At 41.9% G+C, this 27,587-nt stretch overlaps 1 protein-coding gene across 1 annotated transcript; it reads right to left on the minus strand.

Moving 5' to 3' along the window:
• Positions 1-158: 158 nt before the first annotated feature.
• NLRX1 (NLR family member X1) lies at positions 159-26,989 on the minus strand. Its single transcript, XM_036747642.1, has 10 exons — positions 26,889-26,989; positions 25,999-26,137; positions 23,296-23,365; positions 22,865-22,953; positions 19,654-20,273; positions 17,657-18,478; positions 15,335-15,930; positions 14,731-14,817; positions 1,659-1,910; positions 159-1,180 (listed from the first exon to the last, which is right to left on the minus strand). Exons 2-10 carry the CDS (start codon positions 26,066-26,068, stop codon positions 859-861), a joined length of 2,928 nt encoding a protein of 975 aa, XP_036603537.1. The 5' UTR covers positions 26,069-26,137; positions 26,889-26,989; the 3' UTR covers positions 159-858.
• Between the last annotated feature and the right edge of the window lie 598 nt (positions 26,990-27,587).

Raw genomic sequence — 27,587 nt, forward strand, 5'->3', positions numbered from 1 at the left:
GAAGGAGAGACAGATAAGGCAAACTGATGTTCCTTCCTGTCCCAGAACTCTGAAGAAGGGAACCCATGCAGTCAGTAGTAGAGCTTACTTGGTTATTTACTGACAACCATCCCCAAGGTCATCTCTGGGAGAATGTTGGGTTCAGTTAGTAAGGCAGTTTTTTGTTTTTTATTTTTATTTTTGCCAAGGAAGAAGAGACCATAGCATCAGATAGAAGACACATGTTTTTGTTTTTAATGGCAGCAAATCAGGGCACTTACTTCTAGGAGCCACCAAGATTTGAGCATGGGTAAAGCAAATACGGAGAAGGCACCAATGGAAGAAGAAGACATCTGCTGGCCCCCTTGGCATCCACAAAGGGGACTTGATCTGGCACAGGAAGGAGGAGGGGGCAGTGTGGGCAGGTAGATGGTCACTGTCTTCACAACTAATCTAACTGATCTCTCCAGGAACAAGGGGCAAGCATGGGCCACATCAAGTGGGAGTGGCTGAGATGGATGGTCAGCCTTTATACCCTAATTCTCAGGGATAGTGGAAGGGAGTGATTTGGCCCCTTAAAATGCTAAGGAGCCCGCCTTACTTCATTGCTGACACACCTCCCCCAACAAAACAAGAGTAAGCCAGTCCCACCAATACAGCAACGATTTCATAGCTGTGATCTGGATTCCCCAGAGTTTAGGGAGCACGGGTAGAATAGGCCGTGTCAAGGCAGTGCTGTGACCATTTCCTCATCATCGCAAGTTCTGAAGAAGCCCTCTCAAATCAGAGAAGGAGCTCCCCACCACCATACATAGAGGCTGACAAGGGATAAGGGGGCGGGTGCCAATGACTGGGACTATTCTGTGCCCGATGCCTGCCTCAGCTCCCTGGGCCACCTAAATGCTCCAGCAGAGATTTGACTTCCCCCTCCACCCGCAGCAGCTGGGCTTTGCGCCAGGGATTGAGGGTGGCACCCCGGCTGTCTTCCAGGTCTCGCAGTAGCATGGATAGGTGGCGCTGGACTCGGCCTCGCTCCCAGCTGTTCAAGTTGCGCTGGATTTCACCCAGGATCGCAGACCAGTGCTCCGACACAGCTGTGCCTTCAGTCAATGATGCCACTACTCGGGCCCTTCCAGTAGTAGCACCTTCTAGCTCCCGTAGTCTCTTCCGGCCCTCTGGGCTCAGCTCATTGAAGTAAAGGCTAGTGAGGAAAGAGGGAACAGAAGGGGTGATTCATCAAGAGGCACGGTGGGGAAGGCAAAACAGATAATAAAAGAGAAAGGACAGCAAGGTAATGAGAGGCAGTGGAGAAGGGAGAAGTGACTAACTGGAAGTTAGAGATGAGAGAATGGTGGCCAGTTGTAGCTTAAGGGTAGGGTAGTGACCAACCACAGGGCATAATGTAGACCAGATCCAGTTTGGGAACTGGGCAGCTAAGACCCTAAGAGAAACAATGGTGGAAGAAAGAAAGGTTGGAACCACTTACAAAAGGGTCAAGGTTGAGTAAGGACCAGAAGAGTTTAAATCACAAGCATTAATCAAAAGATGTGAAGTCGGAGGGGGAACATGTACATCTCAAGGGTAGCTGATCTAACAAGGAAAGTGAGAAGAGCATCTAGCCTGGAAAAGATGAAAGCTTCACCAAGACTAGGGGAAGAAGGAAATGAATGATCACTCACTGTAACAGCTCCAGAGAGGGGTGTTCCCTGGCAGCCCTGGCCAGGCCAAGGGCTGCCGCATCACCTGCTCCATTATAGGCCACATTCAGCTCCCGAAGCTGTTGGTTTCGTTCCAGGTGGGTAGCCAGCAGCTCTAGGCCTTCATCTGCAAGCCCAGTGTGCAGCAGAGACAGGTGGGTCAAAGAAGTGTTCCCACTCAGTCCTTCTACCAAGAGGGCCAGGCCTGCTGCTGTGAGTGGGTTGTTGGAGAGACTGCAGTAGGAGAAAAAAGGAGAGATATGGGAAACTGATAACCTCTCCTGCCTCAGAATTCTGAGGAAGGGAGGTCACACAGTCAACATTTACTGAGAACCAACACCAGGGCCATCCCTAGGAGTGTGTTGGGTTCAGAGCTAATAATACGACTGCCTTGCTTTCACATAACATTGTTATTAGGGTGAAATCTGCTTAGCAGCACAGGATTTAGAGCTGGAAGAGACCTGAGAGATCATCTAGTCAAGAGGTTAATTTTTTTTGTAATGAACCCTTATGGCACTCTGGTGAAGTATGTGCACCCCTTTGCAAAATGATGGTTTTGCAGCCACACTGTGCAATGATCAACTCTGACAGACTCAGCTCTTCTCAGCAATACAATGATCCAAGACAATTCCAAAAACTCATGATGGAAAATGCTATCCACATCCAGAGCAAGAACTGTGGAGTCTGAATGCAGATCAAAACAGACTATTTTCTCTCTTTTTTTCCTTTCTCATAATTTTTCCATTTTGTTCTGATTCTTCTTTCCCAACATGACTAATACAGAAATAGATTTAATAGGATTGTACATGTATAACCTATATCAGATTGCTTGCTGTCTTGGGTAAGGAAGAGGGAGGGAGGGAGAAAATTTGGAAATCAAAATCTTACAAAAGTGAATGTTGAAAACTATCTTTACATGTAATTGGAAAAAACACAAAATACTACTAAGTGGGAAAAAATAAATTCAAAAATGACGGTTTTAAATACATAAAGCAAAATACATAAGATTACAAAGGAAATCACTTATATTGAGGTAGCTATAAATTTATTTTTTAAAACCAAGTTCACAGATCCTAAAGTAAGAATCCTTAATCTAATTCAACTGTCTAATTTTACAGATGAGGAAACTGAGGCTCAGGGGAGAAGAAACAGCTTGTTCATGGTCACACAGCCACTAAACGGCAGAACTAGAATTTGAACAAGGTCCTTTGATTCCAGATCCAGCACTCTTTCCGCTACACCAGTGGTGACAAACTCAAATAGAAACCAGAGCCACTAATCTACATACAAGGCAGGCTGCATATTGACTTAGCCATAAAATGTCGTGTTATCTATGTTTTATTGTATTTTTATTTATTTTGTCAAATATTTCTCAATTACATTTTAATCTGGTTCAGGTGGCTCTCATTTTTTTCCCTCCAACTTCTGGAGTCCTTGACTCTGCTGCCTGCAAGCCTGAGACTTCCCAGACAGTGATTCCTTTATTCATTAAGAGGAGCTTTGAAGAGGAAACCAATGGAAGAAGCCATAAAAGAGTCAGGTGCGACTTACATATGGTAGAGGGGAAGCAGATGCAGCTAAAATTAGAAGAGAATCAGGTAACTGGGGGAAAGTCTTTGCAGCAAATTTCTCTAATAAAGGTCTCACCTGAGGATAAGCTAGGTGGTACAGTGGATGGAACAATAGGCCGGGAGTCAGGAAGACCTGAGTTCAAATCTAGCCTCAGATCCTTATGAGCTGAGTGACCCTGGGCAAGTCACTTAACCTCTGTACCTCAGTTTCCTAAACCATAAAATGGGAATAAGAATAGCATCTACCTCCCAGGGTTGTTGTGAGGACCAAGTGAGATATTTGTAAAGTACTTGGCACACAGTAGGTCCTATATTAAAACTTTGTTGTCCAGTCATTCGGTCATGTCGAACTCTTCACGACCCCATGGATTATAGCACACCAGGCCCTTCTGTCCTCTGCTAATGTCAAGGACTCTGTCCGATTCTGCGGCTCTCAGCTTTCCTTATAGCCCGACTCTCACAGCTCTACATTGCTACTGGAAAAACCATAGCCTTGACTGTATGGACCTCTGTCTGTACAGTAATGTCTCTGCTTTTTAGTACGCTGTCCAGATTTGCCATAGATTTCCTTCCAAGGAACAAGCATCTTTTAATCTCACGCAATCTCTGTCTGCAGTGATCTTTGATCCCAAGAGTCTAAAATCTGACCCTGCTTCCATTTCTTCTCCCTCTTTTTGCCAAAAAGTGATGGGACCAGTTGCCATGATCTTAGTTTTTTGTTTTGTTTTGTTTTATGTTAAGCTTCAAGCCAACTTTTACACTCTCCTCTTTTATCCTCATCAAGAGGCTTATTAATTTTTCTTCATTTTCTGCCATCAGAGTGACATTTATCTGAATATCTGAAGTTTTTGATATTTCTTCTGGCAACCCTAATTCTGGCTTTTGATTCATTTAGCCTGGCATTTTGCATGACGTACTCTACATATAAATTAAATAAATAAGGTGACAATACAAAGCCTTGTTATACTCCTTTTCTTATCTCAAACCAATCAGTTGTTCCATGTTTGGTCCTACCTGTTGCTTCTTGGCTCACATAGAAGTTCCTTAAGACACACATAAGATGATCTAGTACTCTCATTTCTTTGAGGACTTGCCACATTTTGTTGTGATCCCCACAGTCAAAGACTTTTAATGTGGTCAATGAAGCAGAAGTAGATGCCTTTGTGGAGCTCTCTTCCATAATCCAACAAATATTGGCAATTTGGTCTCTAGCTCCTCTGCCTCTTCAAAAACAGCCTGCTCTTCTGGTCATTCTCAGCTGACATATTGCTGAAGCCTAGCTTGCAGAATTTATTAGCATAGTCTTGCTGGCATGTGAAATGAGTACAATTGTTCAGTAATTTGAATATTCTTTGGCATTGCTCTTCTTTAGGATTGGGATATAAATTGATCTTCTCCAATCCAGGGGTCACTGTTGAGTTTTCCAAATTTGCTGGCATATTGAGTGAAGCACTTTAACAGCATCATCTTTTAGAATTTTAATACCTCAGCTGGAATTCTGTCACCTACACTAGCTTTATTACTAGCAATGCTTCTTAAGGACCGCTTGACTTCATTCTCCAGGATGTCTGGTTCTAGATCATCATGTGGTAATTAAAGCTAACTATTATTATTACTAAGATATGTAGGTACAGAACTGATTCAATTTTATGAGAATAAAACTTATTTCTCAACTGATAAATGGTCAAAGGACATGAAAAAAGTTCTCACAGTTCTCATGAAATCCAAGCTATTAATAATCATATGAAAAATGCTCCAAATAACTAACAATTATATATTTAAAGCAACCCTAAGGTTGCACCTCACATTCATAAAATTAATGAAGTTGACAAATATGGAAAATAACAAATTCTGGAGGAACTATTAGAAATAGATATATTAATACACTTTAAAAATATATATATTATTTATTTTGTTAAATATCCCCCAATTACATATTAATGTACTGTTGATAGAACTATGGAATGATCAAGCCATTCTGGAAAACAAATTGGAAATATGCTTCCAAAGTTAATAAACCATGCATGTCCTTTGACCCAGAAATACCACTAGTAGATTTCTACTCCAAAAAGGTTAAAGAAAGAGAAAAAGAATCCCTATGTACAAAAGTACTTATATCAACTCTTTTCATGGTGGCAAAGAACTGAAAAATGAAGGGATGCCCATCAATTGCGGAATGGATGAAAAAATTATGGTATATGTATATGATAGAATACCATTGTGCTAGAAGAATTCAGAAAACCCTTGAAAGACTTGGATGAATTGATACAGAGTGAAGTGAACAGAACCAGGAAAATAATTTTTACAATAATAATATTATAAAGGTAAACAGCTTTAAGAAACTTTAGAATTCTAATCAATGCAACAACCAACCATGATTCCAGAGAACTCATGATAAAACATCCTACCCACCTCCTAACAGAAAGGCAATAATAAAACATATATATTCTTGAACATGGCCAATGTGGACATTTTTTTTTTTTGCTCAACCATGTATATTTGTTACAAGAATTTTCTTCTTTCTTTTTTAGTAGGGAGAGGTGAGAGGAGGAAGGGAAAGAAAGTAAATTTTAGTTAATTTTAAAAATGAAATATTTTTTAAAAGAGTTAGCAAGTGAGAGTCCTTCCTTTGCTTCCTCCATATGCTGAATGTCTATGTATGAGGGAATTGTGGGCATTGAGTGAACCACACTGACTCCATTTTGTGACAGTTCTGGAGCTAGCTCAGTTCCCTTTCTATTCAATTATGGGTCTAGTCCATATTCTGTCTTGTGGAAAAAAAAACCTTATTGTATTGTTTGGATCTAGCTCTGCATGGCTGGGAGGCTGGACCACCACCCTTAAATAAGGACTTAGGTTATATTGACCAAAAACCCAGTCAGATGCAAAGACTGATGAAAGGAGTATTCTCACAATTCTACATCTCAAGCAACCTATATATTTTATCTGAAAACTAGCCCCATACAGATCAATCAGTTCCTGTTTCCTTGTTCCTTTGACTGAATACAGATTAAAGGGGGAGGAGGAGGGGAGGGGAAATGAGGGAGTGGTATATTTATTTTTCTGATTTCAGGGAATTGCTCCTGTTTGTTCTTTCCTACACAACTCCCCCATGCAACTCAGAAAGCCCCTAATCTTTCCTCCAATTAGAAATCAGATTACCTTATCTTGTATCTTGGTTTATATCCTGTTAATTGTTTTCTTTTAATGCTTTGTCTCTCCCTGTATTTGGGGTCTAGTGTCAAAGCTGAGGAGGCTTGGTTCTGATTTGTTATATAATTGGCATGCATTGCTTAATAAACTGATATGCTCAGAAGCTCAAACTTTTGTTTCCTCAATCATTTCAATCAATCCAAAAGCCACAGTTTTTGGCTTTTGTGTGTGAGGAGTTTTTGGTTTGTTTGGTTTTTTTTTTTTGGGGGGGGGGGGGCGGAGTCACAGTCAGCTAGGTTGAGAGATAGGATTCCAGCCACCAAGACAGCCTTTCAGGAAAACTCCCTGAAGTATTTCAGTTAATCTTTCACCAAAGGAATTCTTTGCAGAAGACTGCCCTGAAGGTCAGACTCCTCCTCCTCCTCAACTTTGAATTCTTCTGACCTAAGATTAGGTTTACTCCAACACTGCAGGGAAAGGTTACCTTCACACAGCTGGAAATGATTTACTCCTACCCTGAAGGTTGAGGAAGGATTACTTTCTTTAAGAAAATGATGAGTTCTAGTAACAGTAAAATACCAAAAGATTCCTCCTTGATAAAATTTGTTTTGGCATGAGACCAGGAAAAGAGTACCCTTAGGGAAATTCTTATTGGCCTGAAACTTCTCATACAGAAGTGGAGGGGATGACCAAAGGGTAGAGATCTAGAATAATGCTAAAATATATAAAAATCCAAATGAGTCCCAAATTTGGTGGCAAATTAAAGGCTTTGAAATTAGACTTTCAGTAGGGCATAAGGAGGCTGGCAAGTATGGGTTTGTCTTATTGTTTTGTCTGTGTTTTTGTTTCTTTGTAGAATGCAGAACAATTTTGTCTTGTGTTACGTTTAGTGTTGTTTGTTAATTCTGCTACTTTGAAGGATTTCTAATGGAAAAATGCAGCCGGCCAGTTTAGAAAGCTGGGGAAGATTAATGAAGTGTCATACTGGAAACAGTTCTCCTTTTGTTGTTGTTATACTTGTTCAGTGGTTTCAGTCACCATTTCCTTCTCCAGGGGCAAATAGGGGTCATTAGTTGCCCAATGTTATACAACTAGGAAGTTTCTGAGACTGGATTTGAACTCAGGTCTTGGTGACTCCAAGCCCAGTGCTCTCTCCACTGTGCCACTTAGCTACCTCAGAGCAGTTTTCCTAACTTTCTGTTGTTTGTCCTTCCTTTTTGAAGAGGACCAATGATCTGTGGTGTCTTGATTTGCAAGTGAATTGAATTTAAGCAAGGCAAAGTTGCACAAAGTTGTTAGCCTCATTCTCTGTCCCTAAGTCAACAAACCCAGTGGCAGGACAAAGGTCAAGACTATTGGTGATAGCCCAGGATGCAATGAATGACCTTAGCTTCTTCAGTGCCTGACCACGCTGTAAGCACTCCACAGTGCCACCTTCATGACCACTGAAACAAATTGTACTTATCTGCCCATTCCACCAGGGGAAGTCTCCACATAGTTGGAGTAGACACTCCCCTAATTCATTAATGGATTTGAGGTCCATCAGTTTCCCTCAGCCTGGTTTAGACTGTCTGCTGAGATGGTTTACTCAAATCTGGCAGCTACACATGCTGCAACTTATTGGAGCTCCAATGAAAGTTAGGTGAAGCAGGTAGACACCAAAGGTGGATGAGCAGCCCTGAAAAGGACTTGACAAGCCTTCACACCACAGGTGCTATACTCCCGAGTACTTTATACATCCCCTTCACGTTCTGTAATCTTATACCAAAATCTGTCCCAGTAAGCAAGACTAACTCCCATTTTAGTCTTTCAGTGGGAGATAAGGGTTTAAGTAAAATACTTTATCATTTCAGTCTTAGGCACATTGGGATTACAACAACAAAACCAGATAATCAAAGAAAGGAAAACTTGTTCCTGGTTTGTAGGAATTTATGTCATTATTAATGAATTAGAGATTCCAAATTATGCTAACTGCTAAAAACATCTTAATAGATGTTCAAAGTTTGGAGATTAAGGAGATTAGAAATTAATCATTAGGGAGTTTGGAGGTTAATCATTTTAAGATTTCAGGAGAGAACTCCTGGGACTTTGGGCAACTCCAGGAACTCATCCCCTTCTCTTTATCCTATCTGATAAGGCACTTAGGAGAAACTTAGCATTTTTGGAGTTTTGAGGTACCACTCTGTAGAGTCTGTTTTAAGGAAAAATAAGAATTCAAATCTGTGAAAGTTTCAGGGATAAAAAGCATTTAGATGACTTTTTCCATGAAGATTGATAGAGCTATTGTTTTAGCGTGATTTATATATCAGTACCATATTTGTGTCATAAAAAGAATTTGGGAAGAATCTTTCTTTGCCTATTTTTCAAATAGTTTACATATTTGGTAGAATTCACTTGTAAATTCATCTGGCCCTGGAGATTTTTTCTTAGGGAGTTCATTGATGGCTTCTTCAATTTCTTTTTCTAAACTGGGGTTATTTAAGTATTTTATTTCCTCTCCTGTTCAATATTTTACTAGAAATGCTAGCTTTAGCAATAAGAGAAGAAAAATAAATTAAAGGAATTAGAATAGGCAATGAGGAAACAAAACTATCACTCTTTGCCGATGATATGATGGTATATTTAGAGAATGCTAGAGAATCAACTAAAACACTACTTGAAATAATTAACAACTTTAGTAAAATCTCAGGATGTGAAATAAACCCACATAAATCAGCAGCATTTCTATATATTACCAACAAAACCCAGCAGCAAGAAAAAGAGAAATTCCATTTGAAATAACTGTAGATAGTATAAAATATAAAATATAAAAATAAAATCTACTTGCCAAAATAAACCCAGGAACTACATGAACACAATTACAAAACACTTTTCACACAAATAAAGTCAGATCTAAACAATTGGAAAAATATCAATTGCTCATGTGTAGGCTGAGCTAATATAATAAAAATGACAATTCTACCTAAATTAATTTACTTATTCAGTGTCATACCAAACTACCAAAAATTATTTTAGAACTAGGAAAAATATTAACAAAATTCATCTGGAAGAGCAAAAGGCCAAGAATAGCAAAGGAATTAATAAAAAAATTGCAAAGGAAGGTGGCCTAGCTGTATAAGATCAAAAACTATATCATAAAGCAGCAATAATCAAAACTATTTAATACTGACAAAGAAATAGAATGGTGGATCCGTGGAATAGATTAAGTACACAAGACAGAGTAGTCAATCATTATAGTAATCTTTTGTTTGATAAACCCAAAGACTCCAGCTTCTGGGATAAGAACTCACTATTTGACAAAAATTGCTGGGAAAACTGTGAAATAGTATGGCAGAAACTAGACCAACATCTCACACCCTATACCAAGACAAGGTCAAAATTGGTACATGATTTAGACATAAAGAGTAATACCATAAGCAAATTAGGAAAGCAAGGAATAATTTACCTGGCAGATCTATGGAGAAAGGAAGAATTTATGAGCAAACAAGAGATAGAAAACATGAAATGCAAAATGGATCATTTTGATTAAATTAAAAATGGTTTACACAAACAAAACCAAAATAACCAAGATTAGAAGGAAAGCAGAAAGATGGAAAACAACTTTTACAGTCAGTGTTTCTTACAAAGGCCTCATTTCTCAAATATATAGAGAAGTGAGTCAAATTTATAGGAATACAAGTCATTCCCCAGTTGATAAACGGTTAAAGAATATGAACTGGCAGTTTTCAGGTGAAGAAATTAAAGCTATCTACAGTCATATGAAAAAATGTTCTAAATCACTATTGATTAGAGAAATGCAAATTAAAACATCTCTGAGGTACTTCCTCACACCTATCTGATTGGCTAATATGACAGAAAAGGAAAATGGTAAGTGTTGGAGATGATGTAGGAAAATTGGGACATTAATGCATTGTTCGTGGAATTTTGAACTGATCCAACCATTCTGTAGAATAATTTGAAACTATGCCCAAAGGGCGATCAAACTGAGCATACCCTTTGATCCAACAATACCACTACTAGATCTGTATCCCAAAGAGATCATAAAAAAGGGAAAAGGACCTACAGGTACAAAAATATTTATAGCAGCTCTCTATGTGGTGGCAAAGAATTGGAAACTGATGCCCATCAATTGGGGAATGGCTGAACAAGTTATAGTGTATGAATGTATTGGAATACTATTGTATTATAAGAAATAATGAGCAGGCAGATTTCAGAAAAATCTGGAAAAACATGAACTGATACTGAGTGAAGTGAGCAGAATCAGGAGAACATTGTTCACAGTAACAGCAACATTGGGCAGTGATCAACTATGACTGACTCAGCTTTTCTCATCCATACAATGATCCAAGACAATTCCAAAAGACTCATGATGGAAAATGCCATCCACATCCAGAGAAAGAACTATGGAATCTAAATGTAGATCAAAGCAGACTATTTTCACTTTTTTAATTTTTTGTTTTTCATGGCTTTTCCTTTTTGTTGTGTTTCTTCTTTCACAACATGACTAATGTGGAAATATGTTTGCATGATAGTGCATGTATAACCTATATCAGATTGCTTGCCATCTTGGGGAGGGGGAATGGAAGGAAAAGAAGGAGAAAAAATTTAGAACTTAAAATTTTATAAAAAATGAATGTTGAAGACTATCTTTACATGTAACAGAAAAAACAAAGTACCATTTCTAAAATAAAATAACAGATAATAGTAATTGTAACGACAATAATGATATTAATAGTTTACTATTTGGAGAAAAAAAATTTCACAGACCTTTTAAGATATCCTTACCTGTGGCGTCCCTTGACACTTTGTATTCAGACAGGTCATAAAAATCTTATCAGCCCTATTGATTGTAGTTGTAAAATTCTAAAGCACTGAAGTTTAAAAACACTGAACTGAGAAAATAAGATCCCCTCCCATTTCTTGTCAAAAGGGAGGACTTTGCAAGTTTACTGTAATAGTGAGTTTTCATTTAAAAATGTTTGGCTACCGCTTATAAAAATTATGAAAATGTATAGGTGGTTTAAAGATGTAGCTTCAATATGTTAATACGAGTTAGCTATCTGGGATTTATTGTATGTTTGAAGCCCTAGAATGTGGTTAGTTTTAACGTATAGGTAAAGGATAAATGAAATATAAATGTTAGGGAAACATAAGCAAATTAATAGTATTCAGCCCTAAGTTGTGATTAGTGAAATTCAGTGGAAAAATTTCTTCGTACTTTAATTTTGTTTTGAGTTTTCATTACAGGGATGGTTGTCTGAATCGTCATGAAGTCAACAATAGAAAATGGCATTTGCTGAAGTCTGAGAACCGCTACACATGGATGTCTGTCCCTGCGAAAAGCTGAGGAAACTAACTTGGCATGGCCTGAGGAAGGATCTTCTTGATTCAGTTTCCCCATTGCACTACTTCCTTTCTGAACAGGAAATTTCCCCACGTGGTTAATTCTGAACCTGGCTTTTGATACTTTGTGAATAACATGAAGCCTTACTATACAATTGGCTGTCACATATGACTCATGCTAAAGGAATTTTTTCATTGTCATGGTATGTCAGGTTAGTCCGTGCCCTTGAGGGAACAGTCTTGATATTGTTATAAGTATGTCTCTCCTTTTCTTTTCATAGCAAATTTCTTTAATCAGGGCAGGTGAGTAGTAGTTTTCTTAAGTACAATACTAAATCTATTAAATAATAGATTGATACTGGAGCATCTCTGAGTTACTATAATAGGATGCAAGTGTGAAAAAAACCTACAATTTTAATCTGTATTTGTGGTCAAATTACAATATAAGGATGATATCCTCCAAGTAACAAAACAAAGTTGTAATGTGTAAGTTTTCTAATTAAATGGAATAGAAAATTTTGAGAAAGCAAGAGGATGTCTCCAAGAACTATATATATATGATTAGCTTCCAAATGTACCTAGCAGGAAATTTAGGCTTTAATTATGTTTTAGCAACAAGTTCTCAAAATTATATTAAAGATTTTACATTAAAAAATTGCATTGATAATTGTAAAAATAGTGAAATTATTTTCCCATTTTTAAAGTATCTGTCTGATAATTTTAAAGGACAGAAGGGTATGTTTTACAAGTCGTACCATCATGATTTTTTTTTTTGAGATTCTTATATCAGGTACTGGGTATAGGTAAAGAGAGAAATAGCAAAAAACTAAAATTCTCTAAAGTCTCAGGTAAGCTATAGGTTCCTGATTTGGTGTTCTCTTTGTAGCTCTGTTGTTAATAGGATTAGCTCCATGAGGCTTAAACTGGTTTTTACCACATGAACTAATTATTGGAAAACCAAATTTAAGAAGTTGTACTAAATTATACTGAGTCTTGTTACTGGCAAGTTTTAGCTGAATTACCTAGGAATCTCTACAAGTGATCCGGAACCAGAGAAGCAGAGCCCACTTCAGAGTTGCCTCGAGAATGAGGCCTATTCTCAAATGTCCCAGAGAAGATTTTCCAAGGACCGGATGACCACATGGGACCTCGGGGACTCAAGATGTCAAAGTGTGCTGATTAAATGGACGTTCGGAGTGAGTTGCTATGACAAAGGGACCTTGATGTTATTTAATATCGACGTTTATTGTAGTATTGCTTTGGCCTTTTGCTTCATGGTATTTATGTTTGCTGGGTTTTCTTGGTTACATGTCAATCTCCCCTCTCAAAACTAGTCCATTGCAAACCTTCGAAGTAGTTGATCTGTAGCCTGACTCATATAATCCTGATTATGAATGTATGAAAAACCTTATAGATTTCTCTTATAGGGGATTCATGAGAGAGGGGACTGGCCCCTCCTCTAAGAATCAAAGCAGGGGAATTGAGGGAATTGTGGGCATTGAGTAAACCACACTGACTCCATCTTGTGACTCAATTCTGGAGCTAGTTCAGTTCCCTTTCTATTCAATGATGGGTCTAGTCCAATTTCTGTCTTGTGAAAAAAAAACCATTGCATTGTTTGGATCTAGCCCCACATGGCTGGGAGGCTGGACTACCTCTACCTGTTGCTTAGAGACCCTTAACTAAAGACCTAGGTTATACTGACCAGAAACCAGTCAGATGGAAAGATTGATGGAAGGAGTTTTCTCACAATTCTATATCTCAAGGAACCCATATGTCTTATCTGAAAACTGATCAATCAATTCCTGTTTCCTGGTTCCTTTGATTGAATACAGACACTTGGGGGGCAGAGGAAAGAGTGGAGCGGGATATCTCTTTTTCTGATTTCAGGGAATTCCTCCTGTTTGTTCTCCTCCACCCAATTCAGAAAGCCCCTAATCTTTCCTCCAAGTACATATCAGATTACCTAATCCTGTATCCTGGTTTATATCCTGTTAATTTTTTTTTCTTTTAATGCATAAAAATCTGTCTCCTTCCATATTTGGGGTCCAGTGCCAAAGCTGAGGAGGCTTGGTCCTGATTTTTTATGCAGTTGGCACACAGTGCTTAATAAATCAATATGCTCAGAAGCTTGAACCTTTCTCTCCTTAGTCATTTCACTCAATCCACCCACCATATGTATGAGCTGTTCATGTCTTTCTTTTCAGCACAGTCTCCATCTTAAGATGACACCTTCTCCTCTGACAAGTTCTCTTTCCCCACTGCCTCCATACAACTAAAGCCACCTGATCTCAGAAGCAACACGGGCAATTACCCCAATTTACCTTTTCCTAAGGATGATGTGGGGTACATAAATTAGTTTAAGACACCATTCTCCTTAGCTGAAAGTGTTCTTTCCATTCAAATTTTCCTCACCTCCATCACTCTCCACTCTTGTATCACAGATTTGGACCTCAAAGACACCTTAGAAGTTAACTGGTACCGTTGCCTCATTTTAGACTCAGAAATTGAGACCCTGAGAGGTGTAGTGACTTTACCTAACATCAGAAGACTGTAAGCAGCAAAGTCTGGATATGGCCCTTAGTCCTATGACTCCAAACCTGGTGTTCTTCCCACTGCACCATCTTGCATCCCTAATTACACACATCATATTTATTTGTACTATTATGGATGTGAATTTGACCCTGGGCAGGCCTCTTCTCTCTTGGCCTCAGCTTCCTTATTTGTTAAATAGGGATGATACTTGTACTACCTACACAGAAGATTGTGAGAAAATATGCTGTAGACCCTAGAGTGCTCTATAAATGGGGGATTTTGATCTTTGTACTCACCCCATAGCACCTAGTAAGCACTTAATAAATATCTGTTGAATGTTGACAAAGTCCCTATCCTCAAGGAGTTGAAGGGAAGGGGACCAGGAAACAAGACCCAGAGAAAGTCAGCCTTCTCACTTGCCACTCCCTCTTAGGAGGCCCCAACACACTCACCGAAGGGTGGTGACTTGGCATTGGTCGTGCAGAAGGAGGTCTCGGATGTCCTTACAGGCTTCAGGGCCCAGACTGTTCAACTGTAGGCTAGAACAGAGAGAGAGGACCCAATGAATGTGAGGAGGAGGGAAGGAACAGGGGTGGGAGCATCAGGAGGGACTGCACTCGACTTACCCATCACTCTAGTCCTTTGGCCTTCTACCTGACACTTCCTGCCATCCTATTCTCATCTCCTCAGTCCATCAGACTTCACCACTTTACCTTTTACTCTTCTGCTTCCTCAACATCTCTCTTCAATATCTAAGATTCTTCCTAAGATTTTCTTCCAGCTTTCCCACCCTCACTCCCAACAATCTTGGTCATCTGGAAGGAACATTAAAGATCATCTGGGCTAACATCCTCATTTTACAGATGTGGAAACTGAGGTCTGGAGAAAAATGACTTGACAGAGGTCACAGAGGAAACAAATGGCCGAGACAGGATTTGAACCTATTCAGCTACTACTTTTTTCCACCCTTCATCCCCTATACTGGATGGTCTCTCCTCTTGCCTGGCAATTCTCCTCCAGGTTGGGTAGTACCAAGGAACTACAGTGGTTTCTCACCCAAGCTTCCGGGCACGCAAGAAGACAGGCATGAGTGTGCGCAGTCCAGCAGGGTCCAGCTGGCAGGAGGCTAGGTTGACCTCATCCAGGGTATGTGTACCACTGCCCAGCACGGATGCCACCACAGAGCACTTAAGGGGCGTCATACGTACACCTGCCAAGTTGAGCTGGCGCAGGGAGCTGAGCACCTCAGCCGAGAAGTGCTGGTTCTGAAACTCATAGTGAAAGAAAAGGTGATCCAGAAGCTCTGAAGGAGGCAGGCCTTGACGGCCTAACTTCACCAACTTCTTCTTAATGGCCTGGGCATTTTCCAGGGCATCCATGTTCTTGATAGGACAACCCAGCTGGGCCAGCACTACACGATTCCGGGATGAGAGCAGTCCACCCATAAACATGGGGAAAAGTTCAAAAACCTCATCATCGGGCGGCTCATCTGGGTGTCGCCGTGGACCTTCTACCCCAAGGATGCTGGCTCCCAACTGGTCCAGCACATCATCATTGTAGTAGTCCTCCTCCCGAAACATCTCCAGGACCATGGCCTGGGCCACTGCTTCTCGACTTTTGCCTGCCCACCGTCCAAACACCCGAGGCACAACCTGAAAAGAGAAGCAAGGGGAATGGCCAGCAAAGCCTTCTCTAATAACTGCTCCACATGTCTCCCTCCCTTCTCTGAACTTGTTGGTACTGATTACATATTCTACCACGAGCCGCTTTGTGACATCTCCTCTATGTTGCATGCAGTCTTATGTTGTCATTTAGCTTCCCACCTATGTTTTGTTTTGTACCCCCTAGTACATCATCTCTGTTTTTTGTATTATTTTGGCCTCAGATTATGAAAATCTGGGTTCTGGCGCTAACAGCTACCCTTTGCTCCTTCTACCCACTGCTCATAGCTCTGCCCTCTGGGGCCAAACAGAAGTCTAATGCCTCTTGCACAGGAAAGTCTCTCAAAGATTTGTTCCTTTTAGTCTTTTCTTCTCCACAATTGCTTCTGGACATGAAGACCAGGCAGAGGGAGGTGGCTTGGTGTCGGTGGGGATCCACTGAGGAATTTTATCTCACTCAAGGAAGTGACTTTATCAATCCAGAGACTGATGTGATAAAAGTCATAGAGCATTTTGTTTATACTGCTATCTGGCCCTGTGAATATCTGTGCATATCTGTGCAAGCTCTTAGGAGAAAAGAAACCAGTCTTATCTCAACTCTGACAGTTTCCAACAAATTGCTCTACACTCTGTAAATAGTTCTTTGACTTAAATGTCTTCTCTACACAACTAGGTCATAAGTGCCTTCAAGGAAGAAAACATACTTTATATTTCATATCTTCCACATAGGCATATTTGTTCATTGATTTCTAGGAAACAAGGTGCTGTTGGAAGCCAGTCCCTCCTAAAGTCTACCCTCAATCCCTCCCGCCACCATCATAGCACAATTTTTCCTCCTAGGTAAAGAATCTCTCAGATTTTACATTAATCCTATTTATAGACGTTATGGAAGTTCTTACCCCCTAACTTCTCTTTTCCAACTGAATCATTGCAAAATCTCACCTGCCTCACTCTCCAATCCTTCTTCCCTGGCAATATTGCTCCCTTCTACCTTTTTTCCATGTGCCCAGGGTCCCTTTGAAGCTAGGATCCCACTCAGAACTGGACCTTGGATCATTTACAGCTAGAATGGACCTTAGTCCAATCTCTTCCTTTTACTGACAAAGAAATTGAGGCTTCGGTGGGGAAGTGACTTGTCTAGATTCATCACGGCTAATAAGTGCCAGAGCTGGGATGTGAATCAAAATCACCTGCTCTGGAGCCACATCTAAAGAGCTACCAACTTCGTCAAACAAAGTAAGTTATGGTGGTCAAAAACAGATTTTCACTCCTGGCTAGAGAGGGTATGGTAGAAAATGGGACCTATTAGAGCATAGTTGTGAGAAAAGAGGGTGTCTTGGGGCAGCTAGGTGGTGCAGTGAATAGAGCACCAGCTCTGGAGTCAGAATGACCTGAGTTCAAATCTGGCCTCAGATGCTTACTTGCTGTGTGACCCTAGGCAAGTCACTTAACCCCAAGTGCCTCCAAAAAAATAAAGTGTCATGAAATTTGGGGATAAACTAAATTCATACTCAATTATTCATTTTTCTAGGTGATAAAACTGTAATAAAATCTTTTACGGGTTCTTCCCTCCCTTCCGTTCTTTCTTTTCCTCCCCTACATCCTCAGGAAATCAGCTCTGGCTGCCTAGAGTACTATTTCCTTGAAGAATAGGATGTAATGATAGAGTTCTAATACAGAGAGGAGGGATGGTGGGGTGAGAGAACAGAGCTATTACCTTGAGTAAGTTGAAAAGCAGGGGCAGCACCCGAAGGGGAAGCAGCTTGGTTATAATACTCAGCACCAGGCTAACATCCTCACCCACTCGGCCTACCAACTCTGCCGCCTCCTTGCCCACTCGCTGCCAGGCTGTCTTGCGTTCACCCAATACAATATATAGGGCAGCTAGGTACTCCTGCATGGCAGGCACTGTGAACACAAAAGTGCCATGCTTCCCTGACTCCACACAAGGTGCCAAGAAAAACCGCAGGGCATCTCGGCGGAAGACATGCAATAACCTAAACTCTTCTTCTGTCTTCACCCCGGACTCTAGACATTCTCGGACATCCTTCTCAGAGAAGTAGGTTTTCCGAGATGCCACACCCTCATAGGCCAATTTACCCATGGTTCGAGCAGCATAGGCCATCAGTGATGTCCGAGAGGGATCAGTGCTGTCTAGTATCTCCCCACTAAAGTTGAGTCTCAGGAAACTGGTGTAGATGCCAGTCAGGGTCTGCCCAACAGGTGTGGGTACATGGAGGAAGTACAAGGTGGCACACACCAACCAGCAGTAGGAGGGTAAAAAGCAGGCAGCAGCAATCTGGTGGTGACCCTCCAGATTTCGGGAAAGCATTTCTACCAGGTTGTCCCTCTGAGCTGGGGTGATGGGGGTGCCCACTCCGTTTGCACTGTGTTCACAGTCAGGCTGGTTGAGACGGAGCTGGAAGTATAGTTTCTGCAGATTGGTGTCAGAGAAGCCACAGATCTCCCCGTAGCGACCCACATACTTGCTGGGGATGCGACCAACTGCAGAAGCCCGGGTGGTCACCAGGATGCTAGCCTAAAGAGAGGGCAAAGGGATGGAGGGAGGACAACGAAACTTAGCTATTAGGTTTATTTACCTCCTCCTTCTATTTCCTAACAACTCAGAAGTTCCATCTATCTTTAGACCTTAAAGCTTATGACTCATTAAAGCAAATGCCTCATTTAAAGACGATGAAAGTGCAGTCCAAAGAAGAGCTTGCCTAAGGACACAACAACATACAATATAATAGGTCAAAACACAATGTAATAAGATTGCACAAACATTTTGGAATTAGGACCCTAGAACTCCTCTTTTGTTAGGCTTACAGTAAACTTGACATAGCTCTAAAGGTCTATGGACAGAGCAGGTATTGATAATCTGAAGGAACTATGGAAAAATGCATTCCCATGGGAAAGAAGGCTGTTTCTAGGTAAAACAGTAGAAAATCCTTAGTTAACTTGCAGCCAGAATATTTCAATCACAACTTGTTTACTATGCCCAACTAACTATCTCTCCCTCTGCCCAAGCCTTGTACTATCCTCCATTTGTCTTCCAACTCTGTAGCCCCCCAATCCATTTGTAAGACTGAATTAATCAGTCCCACTCAGCCTACACATAGCCGTGTACATGGTACGATAGTCTTACTCATCCCTTGTGCAAGATATCAAATGCCTTGGTTAAGCCAGGAAAAATGAAGAGCACTGGGTCAATTTTTCAACATATTTAGCACCAAGAGGTAATAGGCCCAAGATGTAAACCAAGATACACATTTCTGGACATGGCCAAAGTGAAATTTCTTTTGCTTGATTATTTGTCACAAAGGCTTTATTTTCCCCCAGTGGGAGATACAGGGGGTGGGGGAAGAGAGTAGGAAGGAGAAAAAATAAATGCTTGTTAATTGAAAAAAGATTTTCAAAAACCTGTATTTATTGCCATTTTTCACTTGTCTTCTCTTTTTTCTGTAAAGCCCCTGATTCAAAGGACTCGATACAGAAGGTGCCCAGAGAGGAAGAGCAAAGTGGATGCACCCAGGAAAGAGTAGGATAAGAAAGAGGAAAGAGGGAGGAAATCATAGAAGATATGAGGACTAGGATATAAGAGGCAAAAGCCAGAGAAATCACAAGGACTGAAGGTAAAGGACAGTGAAGAAATAAGACATGGACACCAAGTGGCCATGGTATTTGAAGGGTAGGAAGGTGATGGCCACCTACCTCTGGCAACATGAACTTGCGTAGCAGATTAACAATGATGGTAGTAGGCACCACCGGCACTCCAGGATCACCGTGCAGCCCCGTGCTCTCCATCCGGAAGTCTAGGTTGAGTCGCTCCATGCCATGGAGCACAAACAGCAGCCGGGGCCCAGCCTTGTCCAGCAGGGGTAGTGCTTCTTTCAGATGAGGGTACCGGCGAGTCACCATTTGGTACAAGGAGATGGGTGTGGGACCTGGGGCAGACAGGTCCTCACAAGAGAAAGGAATGACCAACTCAAAGCTGGGCAGCCGCCCATGACACCAGTCCAGGACCATTTTCCTAACCAGGGTACTCTTGCCTGTACCCACTGTTCCGTACAACACCACTGTCTGGACTCGTCTCCCGCACGCATCAGGGTCAAAGAGCTGGGACAGAGCCAGTGGATGGCGCTCCATCGGAGGAAGTGGGTGTGCCAGAGTGGGTTCAGCAGGTGGGTGCAACAGCTCATCAGGGGTGCTTTCACGGATTACGGGGTCCACATGGCCTGTGTCCAGGGAAAATGTTGGCCCAAACTGGCGCTCCTCCCGTGGCAACCGAATGAACCACTCAGCCAGGCTTCGGCGGTACCAATGGATTGATTCTGGTGAGGAGATAGGGAAAAGATGGCCAGAGAAAGATATAAAAGGCATCAGGGAACCTGGGGGAAGTTGCCATGGGGAGTCAGGAGAGGTGCCAATATATCCTAGAAGCCGGGACAGGTACTTGGACCAGGTGGGAGAATCAAGCAAGCTAGAAAGAGGATTCAGGGTGGATCATTAAAGGACTTGAGGGACCCAGGAGTCATGAGAGGTGCCAGGGGGTAAGAGAAAACTAGGGAGATTAAGAGAACTACAGGATCGGTCAGGAGAGAGGCATCTGGGATGAATTAATCAGGAGTCTAAGATGTCCTGAATCTAGCATGGTGTGAAGCATACAGTTTGAGATTTATTATTTTTGTTGTTTTTAATTTTATTTTTAATCTGTGGAATAAAACAAGCATTTCCATAACATAGTACAATAAAAAAGATGATTATAATTGTAAAAAGGATAATTATTTTAAATTAAAATTTTCTTATATAAATAAAACCTATGTAGCCAAGAATAGAAGGAATGCAGAAAATTGGGGGAAAAACTTTCACAGACAATCTCTAGGACAAGATGTGATTGGGCTGGAATATTGCTGTGGTGTAGGAGATGACGAGCTGGTTGATTCAGAAAAATATGGAAAGACTTGGAACATGCTATCCACCTCCAGAGAAACAGATGAAAAGAGGAAATAACCACAGTACAGTCTTACCTATATGTATATGAGTATATGTGTATATATGTGCATGTTTATTGATATATATATATATATATATGTATGTGTATCCATGCTTAATTGTAGCCTTCTTTAGGTTGGTGGGGGGAGGAAGGGGGAAAAATAAAGTAAAAAGTGCATAGCAGAGAACAGAAGAAAACTGACAAGGAAGCAAAGAAAAGCTGAGCTGCTTTGAAAACAATATGCAGTATTTATTATATAGGTTTCGTGAAACAGAAATTTATTGTTTTATATTGAATCTTGTCTTATGGTCTGCTGTGTACATGACAGTGTTTTTTTTTTCTTTTCTCATTTTGTATTTAAGTTGAAAATAAAAAAAATTACCCCCCAAAAAGATGATTGTACATGAAACTGCAAATCTACTATGCATGACTTGCTATTCCTTTCAAATATGCAACAAAATTATCATGTAAATTTCTTATTTTTCTTCCCTCCTTCCTTACCCCACCTCCCAGAGATGGCTACCATTAGACACAAATAAGTACATGCATGTAAAATTTTCTGTACATGCTTCTATTTATCAGTTCTTTCTTTTTTTAATTTATTTTTTATTTTTAGTTTACAACACTCAGTTCCACAAGTTTTTGAGTTTCAAATTTTCTCCCTCTCCTTCTCCTCCCCACCCCAAGATGGCATGTAATCCAATATAGGTTCTACATATACCTTCACATTAAACTTATTTTCACAATAGTCAAGTTGTAAAGAAGAACAATAACCAATGGAATGAACCATGAGAGAGAAGAAACACAACCAAAAAAAAGAGAGAGAGAGCAAATAGTTTGCTTCAATCTGCATTCAGACTCCACAATTCTTTCTCTGGATATAGATAGCATCTTTATTCATATGTCCTTCATAGTTAATTGAGGTATTTATAATAGTCGAAATAATTTATTTGTTTTGTAAAATCTCTCGTTATATCTAGGTCATACATCCATTTTGACCTCATCTTGGTAAATGGGGTAAGATTGATCTTTGCCCCATTTCTACCTAACTGCTTTCCAGTTTTTCCAACAATTTTTACCAAATAATGAATTCTTATCCTAAAATCTTGTCTTTATACCTGTCAAACAGAATATTTGTTTCTGTATGACTGTGACTGGTGCAGATTGGCAACTTATCAATAAATTATAGTAAGGGCATCTAGGTAGAGCAGTAAGTAAAGCACCTGCCCTGGAGTCAGGAGGACCTGAGTTCAAATCTGGTCTCAGATACTTGACACTTACTAGCTGTGTGACCTTGGGCCAGTCACTTGACCCCATCTGCCTTGCCTCCCCCCTCCAAAAATAAATAATTTTTTATAAGCTTGGAGAGTTGCCTGGGTCACTGAGAGCTCAAGGGATTTGCCCATGGTCACCAGCTAGTATGTGTCAGAGGCAGATTTGAACCCCCATCTTCAGAACTCCAAGTCTAATTCCCTATCCACTACACAAGGCTGCCTCTCATGAGGACAGTAGATGCTGGGTAAGCATGGATTAACATGAAGACCCAGGTCAAGGGCTTGCATTAAGGAACCATTGAAGGTTTTTGGTCTGGAAGACAAATGATGAAGGGTGTATTTAAGCACATTAGTCACGTAGCACTTTGTTGATACTACTCTCGTGGCATTTGTCAAATTCAGCTTTGTATTATTTGCATTATTTATTTACATGTCACTCACTCTATTAAAGTGGAAGTTTTCTGAAGGAAGGGACCACGTCTTATGCTCCATTGTATCTCACATAGAACCTTGCAAATAGTCGTTCTATTGGATGGATGGATGGATGGATGGATGGATGGATGGATGGATGGATGGATGCTGCTAACATTATGACCTTTTTCCTTTGTACCCCAACCAGGGTAGTCTCCTGAAAACTGACCTAACAATTACTTACCCATAGCTGGGATGCTTCGGAATAGCTGCCCTTGCCTCCCTGGGGGAGTTGTGCCACCAACAGAACTTCCTTGGTGTCGGATGAAAGCCCTAAGAACAAAGAAAGAGTGAGACAAGGTCTGAGGTCCTTCATCCCCGACCAAAGAAAAGGACATGGAAGATGGGGAATTGGTAGTACAGAAACAGATAGAGCTAGAAATACTGAGGAACAGAAACAGTGTAATGGGGAGAGGGGATAAGGGGTTAAGAGAACAGGAACTAGAAGGATGGGATTTGAAGGGATAGGTGCTAAAATAGCAAGAACCAGGACAAAGAAAAGACAAAAGCAGAGCAAGCTGGTCAAAGAAATAGAATTGGAGGCCTGAAAGGAGATGGAAGGGAGAGTCAAGGCACTGAGAGAAATGTGGTGACTGCTTTATCCTAAGAACTAACCTGAAGGGCAAATCAGAGCAGCAGGCTTCGAGGGGCTGACTCCAGTAGAGCAGGAATCGGCCATGGTTACCTGCAAAGAGCAAAAGAAGAAAACAACATCACACTCTATTTCTTTTTGTGGAGGGGGGAAGGCAGGGCAGTTGGAGTTAAGTGACTTGCCCAAGGTCATACAGCTAGTAAGTATCAAGTGTCTGAGGCCAGATTTGAACTCAGGTCCTCCCAACTCCAAGGCCTGTGCTCTATTCACTGCACCACCTAGCTGCCCCTGTACTCTATTCTTACCCAAGCCTTAGGTGACCCTTCAATCCTAATCTCATTCTACCCAACAGCATCCACCAATGGCCCAGAGAAATGGAAACTCAGACAGGAGATCCTAGGTCCTGGAATAGCTCTTCTCAGTCTGTCCTCCATACCTCTGCCAAACTGATGTTCCTAAAACACCTTCTTGGATAGATTCAGAGAAACCTGGAAAGACTTGGATGAACTGATGCAAAAGAAAGTGAGCAGAACAAGGAGAACAATTTATGTTAACTACAACATTGCAAAGTGCAACAACTTTGAAAGGCTTGAAAAGTCTGGCCAATACAATGTCTTAATGCCAGAAGAAAGGGTGAAGCGTGCTTCTTGCCTTTTGGCAGATGGGTAATGACTAGAGGTACAGAAGGATACATACATTTCAGATCCATCTATACAACGTAAATGTCTTTTGTTTCATTATTTTTATTTGTTATGTCAAGATCCCCAAGCCAGGACTCTCTTCACTCCTCTCTTTTTACTATTAGGATGTTTTCCAGAGCTAAGGCCCAGCAAGCAAACTGTGCCCTGAATTTGGCATAACAACAATCCTTTGCACTCACTCTGGATGAACTCTGCATTCAGCTGCAGCTAAATCCCAGACTTGTTTCACACTAGCACCAGGTAGTCCCTGAACTTGGACAAGCACCTGCTTGTCCGGACCACATTTCAGTCATGAAGCCCTGCTATGAATCAAACTTGCCTCATCGTTGCTGTTACTGTCTCACTGCCATGACCACAGCTCTGTGCATAGCCACTACTATATGTATCAAGGCTCAGCCTCACTGCAGGAGGTATCAGAGCAGACCCCAGCACATGTATCTAGTTTCCTTCCTCCAACAGAATAAAGAAGGATTTAGCCACTACTATATGTATCAAGGCTCAGCCTCACTGCAGGAGGTCTCCTCCGTATCAGAGCAGACCCCAGCACATGTATCTAGTTTCCTTCCTCCAATGGAATAAAGAAGGATTTTTGCCCCTGTGAGCTCTTTCATCATTTATTTTCAGAGTTGACAATTACAAGGGAAGGCTTTTATTAGAGGAGGGGAGAATGCTTTAGGGGAAGATGATAGTGATACAAAGAAAAAAAAGAAAAAACTTTAATGAAACATAAAAATACACGGGAGAAGAAAGTTCAAAAGAGGACAATTAAAGATGGGCAATGTTGGTTCTACCACATTAAGGCTAGTGTATAGTTTTTTAAAACCAAGATATATGGGACAGCTAGGTGGTGCAGTGGATAGGGTGCCAGACTTGGAACTAGGAAGATCTGAGTTCAAATCTAGTCTCAGACACTTACAGGCCTCGTGACCCTGGGCAAGCCACTTAACTCCAGTTGCCTAAAAACAAGCAAAGCTGCACATGGCAGATTCATGGTTGCTATGAAATCTTCTTTCTCTCTCCTTGCTCGTAAATGGAAATGTTCATGTTTGTTGGTAACTATAAAGTTCAAAACAAGTGTGTTTAAAGGCTCCTTCTCTTTCAGATAAATTAAAACCTCCTCTAGACGGCCTTTCATTATCTGGAGCCAACCTGCCTTTTCAAGCTTCTTCTTCTTCATTCGCTCTATGTTCCAGCTAAACTGGGTTTCTTAGTATTCTGCTGCTCCCCCCCCCCCCATGCCTGGAATACACCATCTCCTCACTACAGTTTCATAGAATCCCTAGCTTTTTTCAATGCTCAGCTCAAATGCCACCTCCTCTGAGAAGTCTATCAGGAATCCTCTAGCTACTAGTGGCTCCCCCCATTGTTGTTCACTTCTTTTTTAGCCATGCCTGCCTCTTTCTGACAGAGTTGCTGGAGTGATTTGCCATCCTTCTCCAGCTCATCTTACAGGTGAGGAAACTGAGGCAAACAGGATGAAGCTATCTGCCCAGGTTCACAGAGCTAGGATGTGTCTGCCAGATTTGAACTCAGGAAGATGAGTCTTCCTAACTCCGTCCTCACCTAGCTACCCCTACTTTGTATGTACTTTACATTTATTTTGTATTTACTTATCTGAGTACCTATTGTTTCCCCAAAATAGAATGTCTTTGGGAACTGTTTCATCTTGATCTTTATATCTCCAGCTGCCTAGCCCAGTGACTCAAACATAGCAGGCTTGTTGAATTACATGGGACTGAAGTTGAATGTCATAACTGAAAGGGATTATAGAGATCACACAGTCCAACTTCCTTCCTTTACAGATGAGGAAACTGAGGCCCAGAAAGATTAAATTATTTGTCCAAAATGACTCAGCTTATCAGCGACAGATTCAGGACTAACTGACCTTGGGATTCAGGCCTCTGTTCTTTTTGGGAGGGGGGGGGTTGGGACGGGGGAAGGGAAGCCTCCAGGTCCTACAGAAGAGATGGGACAGGCATAAAGAACTCCCAGACTGAAGAACAAGACCCCAAACTTTCTGCTCACCTGATGGCCAAAATGGGCACCTCAAATTTCTGCCCCTAAAGGTCCAGGGCAAGTGACTTCGCCACTGCATGGTGGAGGGGGTTTAGTCAGAGCCAGGGAGACTCAGCCCCACATTTCATCCTCCTCCAGCTCCCCAGACCTGTAAGGACAGCATTTCTGAGTGGTGGATCCTCTTCAAACCCACTCACCTCTCTATCCCAGCCACTAAGGAATGACCTCCCCCATTTCCCTCTAGGGAGGATCTTACTCCCTTTGTCCTAAATTGGGGATCCTTCTCAGAAAACTCTGAGCCCCAACTTCTTACTAGTCAGATGGACTAGAGGAGGCACCATCCTGAGAATGCTAGATAGATGCTTGGAGTAGAAACCCAGAAACACATTGGAGTCTAAGAAAAATTATTCTAAGAATCACAAGGCAGGCCAGAGGATCACAGAAGGGATCCAGGATGAGCATCCCAGTCCCTTTCCTGTTAATTATGCTTCTAAAAAGAATAGGAAGGAATGAAGGCATGGGGTAAAATACAAGGGTGGTATCCCAGCAGCCATTGTGCACTGTGCCGAGGTCCCTCCTATCTCCCTGCTGGGGCCCCAAATTGCCCTCCCAAGTGCTTCTCCAGCTTCTAAAAATAAAAAGCTTCCCACCATGCCCAGGCTTTGAACAGGCTCCAAAGATCCCTGCCTCCCTTACACTGGAAAATGCCAACTTTCCCAGCCTCTTTCATGGCTTGTGCCTGCCCCCAACTCCCAAGCCCGGCACTGTCCCCAAACTGTACCCCCATTTCCTGACTCCTCAGTGCAGGACCATGTGCCTGAGGGACAGAGGGGAGAGGAGGAAAAAGCACAGGGAATCGAGGGTTGGGGAGGGGAAGACGAATAGATTAAAGGCTTTACCAGCTGCTGCCCGGCCTCGGGGAGCAGCCCCTAGGTCGGGGATAGCTAAGACCCGGCTACAGTGCCGCAAACTCCTGGGCTTAAAGCTCCCAGAGTCCCCCGCTCCTGCGAGCCGAGGGAAGACTTCCTGGCCAGCTCCCTCCCCTCCACGCCTCCACAGCCAAGATAGGCAGTTGGGAGTCCAGCCCAGCCCAGCCCAGCCCAGCCACCATTCCTCCTCTGACAGAAGACAGGAACTAGATGAAAGCATACAGCTGTAGCTCCACCCTCCCTAGCCCTTGCCCAATTAAGTAATGAGTGGATGGCCCCTTCAGGTGTAAATAAAGAGATGAGGAGAAGGGTGGGTAGCATTGGGGGGAGGGCACCTGCTGACACTCATGCCATGAAGTGCTTGTCCTCAAGTTAGTCCTTCCCTGGGAGCTGAGTAAGCTGCCCCTCCTCCCTGACATCTCACCCATCAATTTGAAACTGCCCCAACTACTAAGGAGCGGGAGAGGGGAAGGCTATCAAGGCTTCTAGCCTGCACATCACGGGGGCAAGGGGTGGGGGTGGGGGTAGAGGGGTATTATTTCCTTGTCTCTGAAAACCATGCTCCACAGTCCCTCCTCTCCTTTGGTTCTAGCTCAACACCTTCACTTGTCTAGGCTGGAGACCAGTTTTTCGGGAACACCGCCCCCCCCCCCCCCCCCCCCCCCCGCA

This window comes from Trichosurus vulpecula, chromosome 2 (assembly GCF_011100635.1).
Source record: "Trichosurus vulpecula isolate mTriVul1 chromosome 2, mTriVul1.pri, whole genome shotgun sequence".
NCBI lineage: Eukaryota > Metazoa > Chordata > Mammalia > Diprotodontia > Phalangeridae > Trichosurus > Trichosurus vulpecula.

Bases quoted from the DNA above. Each gene is read 5' to 3' on its own strand.
- NLRX1 (XM_036747642.1), bottom strand. From the start codon at position 26,068: ATGCAGTGGCGAAGTCACTTGCCCTGGACCTTTAGGGGCAGAAATTTG. The intron at 20,274-22,864 runs GTAAGTAATTGT...TCTCCTCACCAG, and splicing joins CCGAAGCATCCCAGCTATGG to AATCAATCCATTGGTACCGC. The intron at 18,479-19,653 runs GTAGGTGGCCAT...CCCTCTCTTTAG, and splicing joins GCAAGTTCATGTTGCCAGAG to GCTAGCATCCTGGTGACCAC.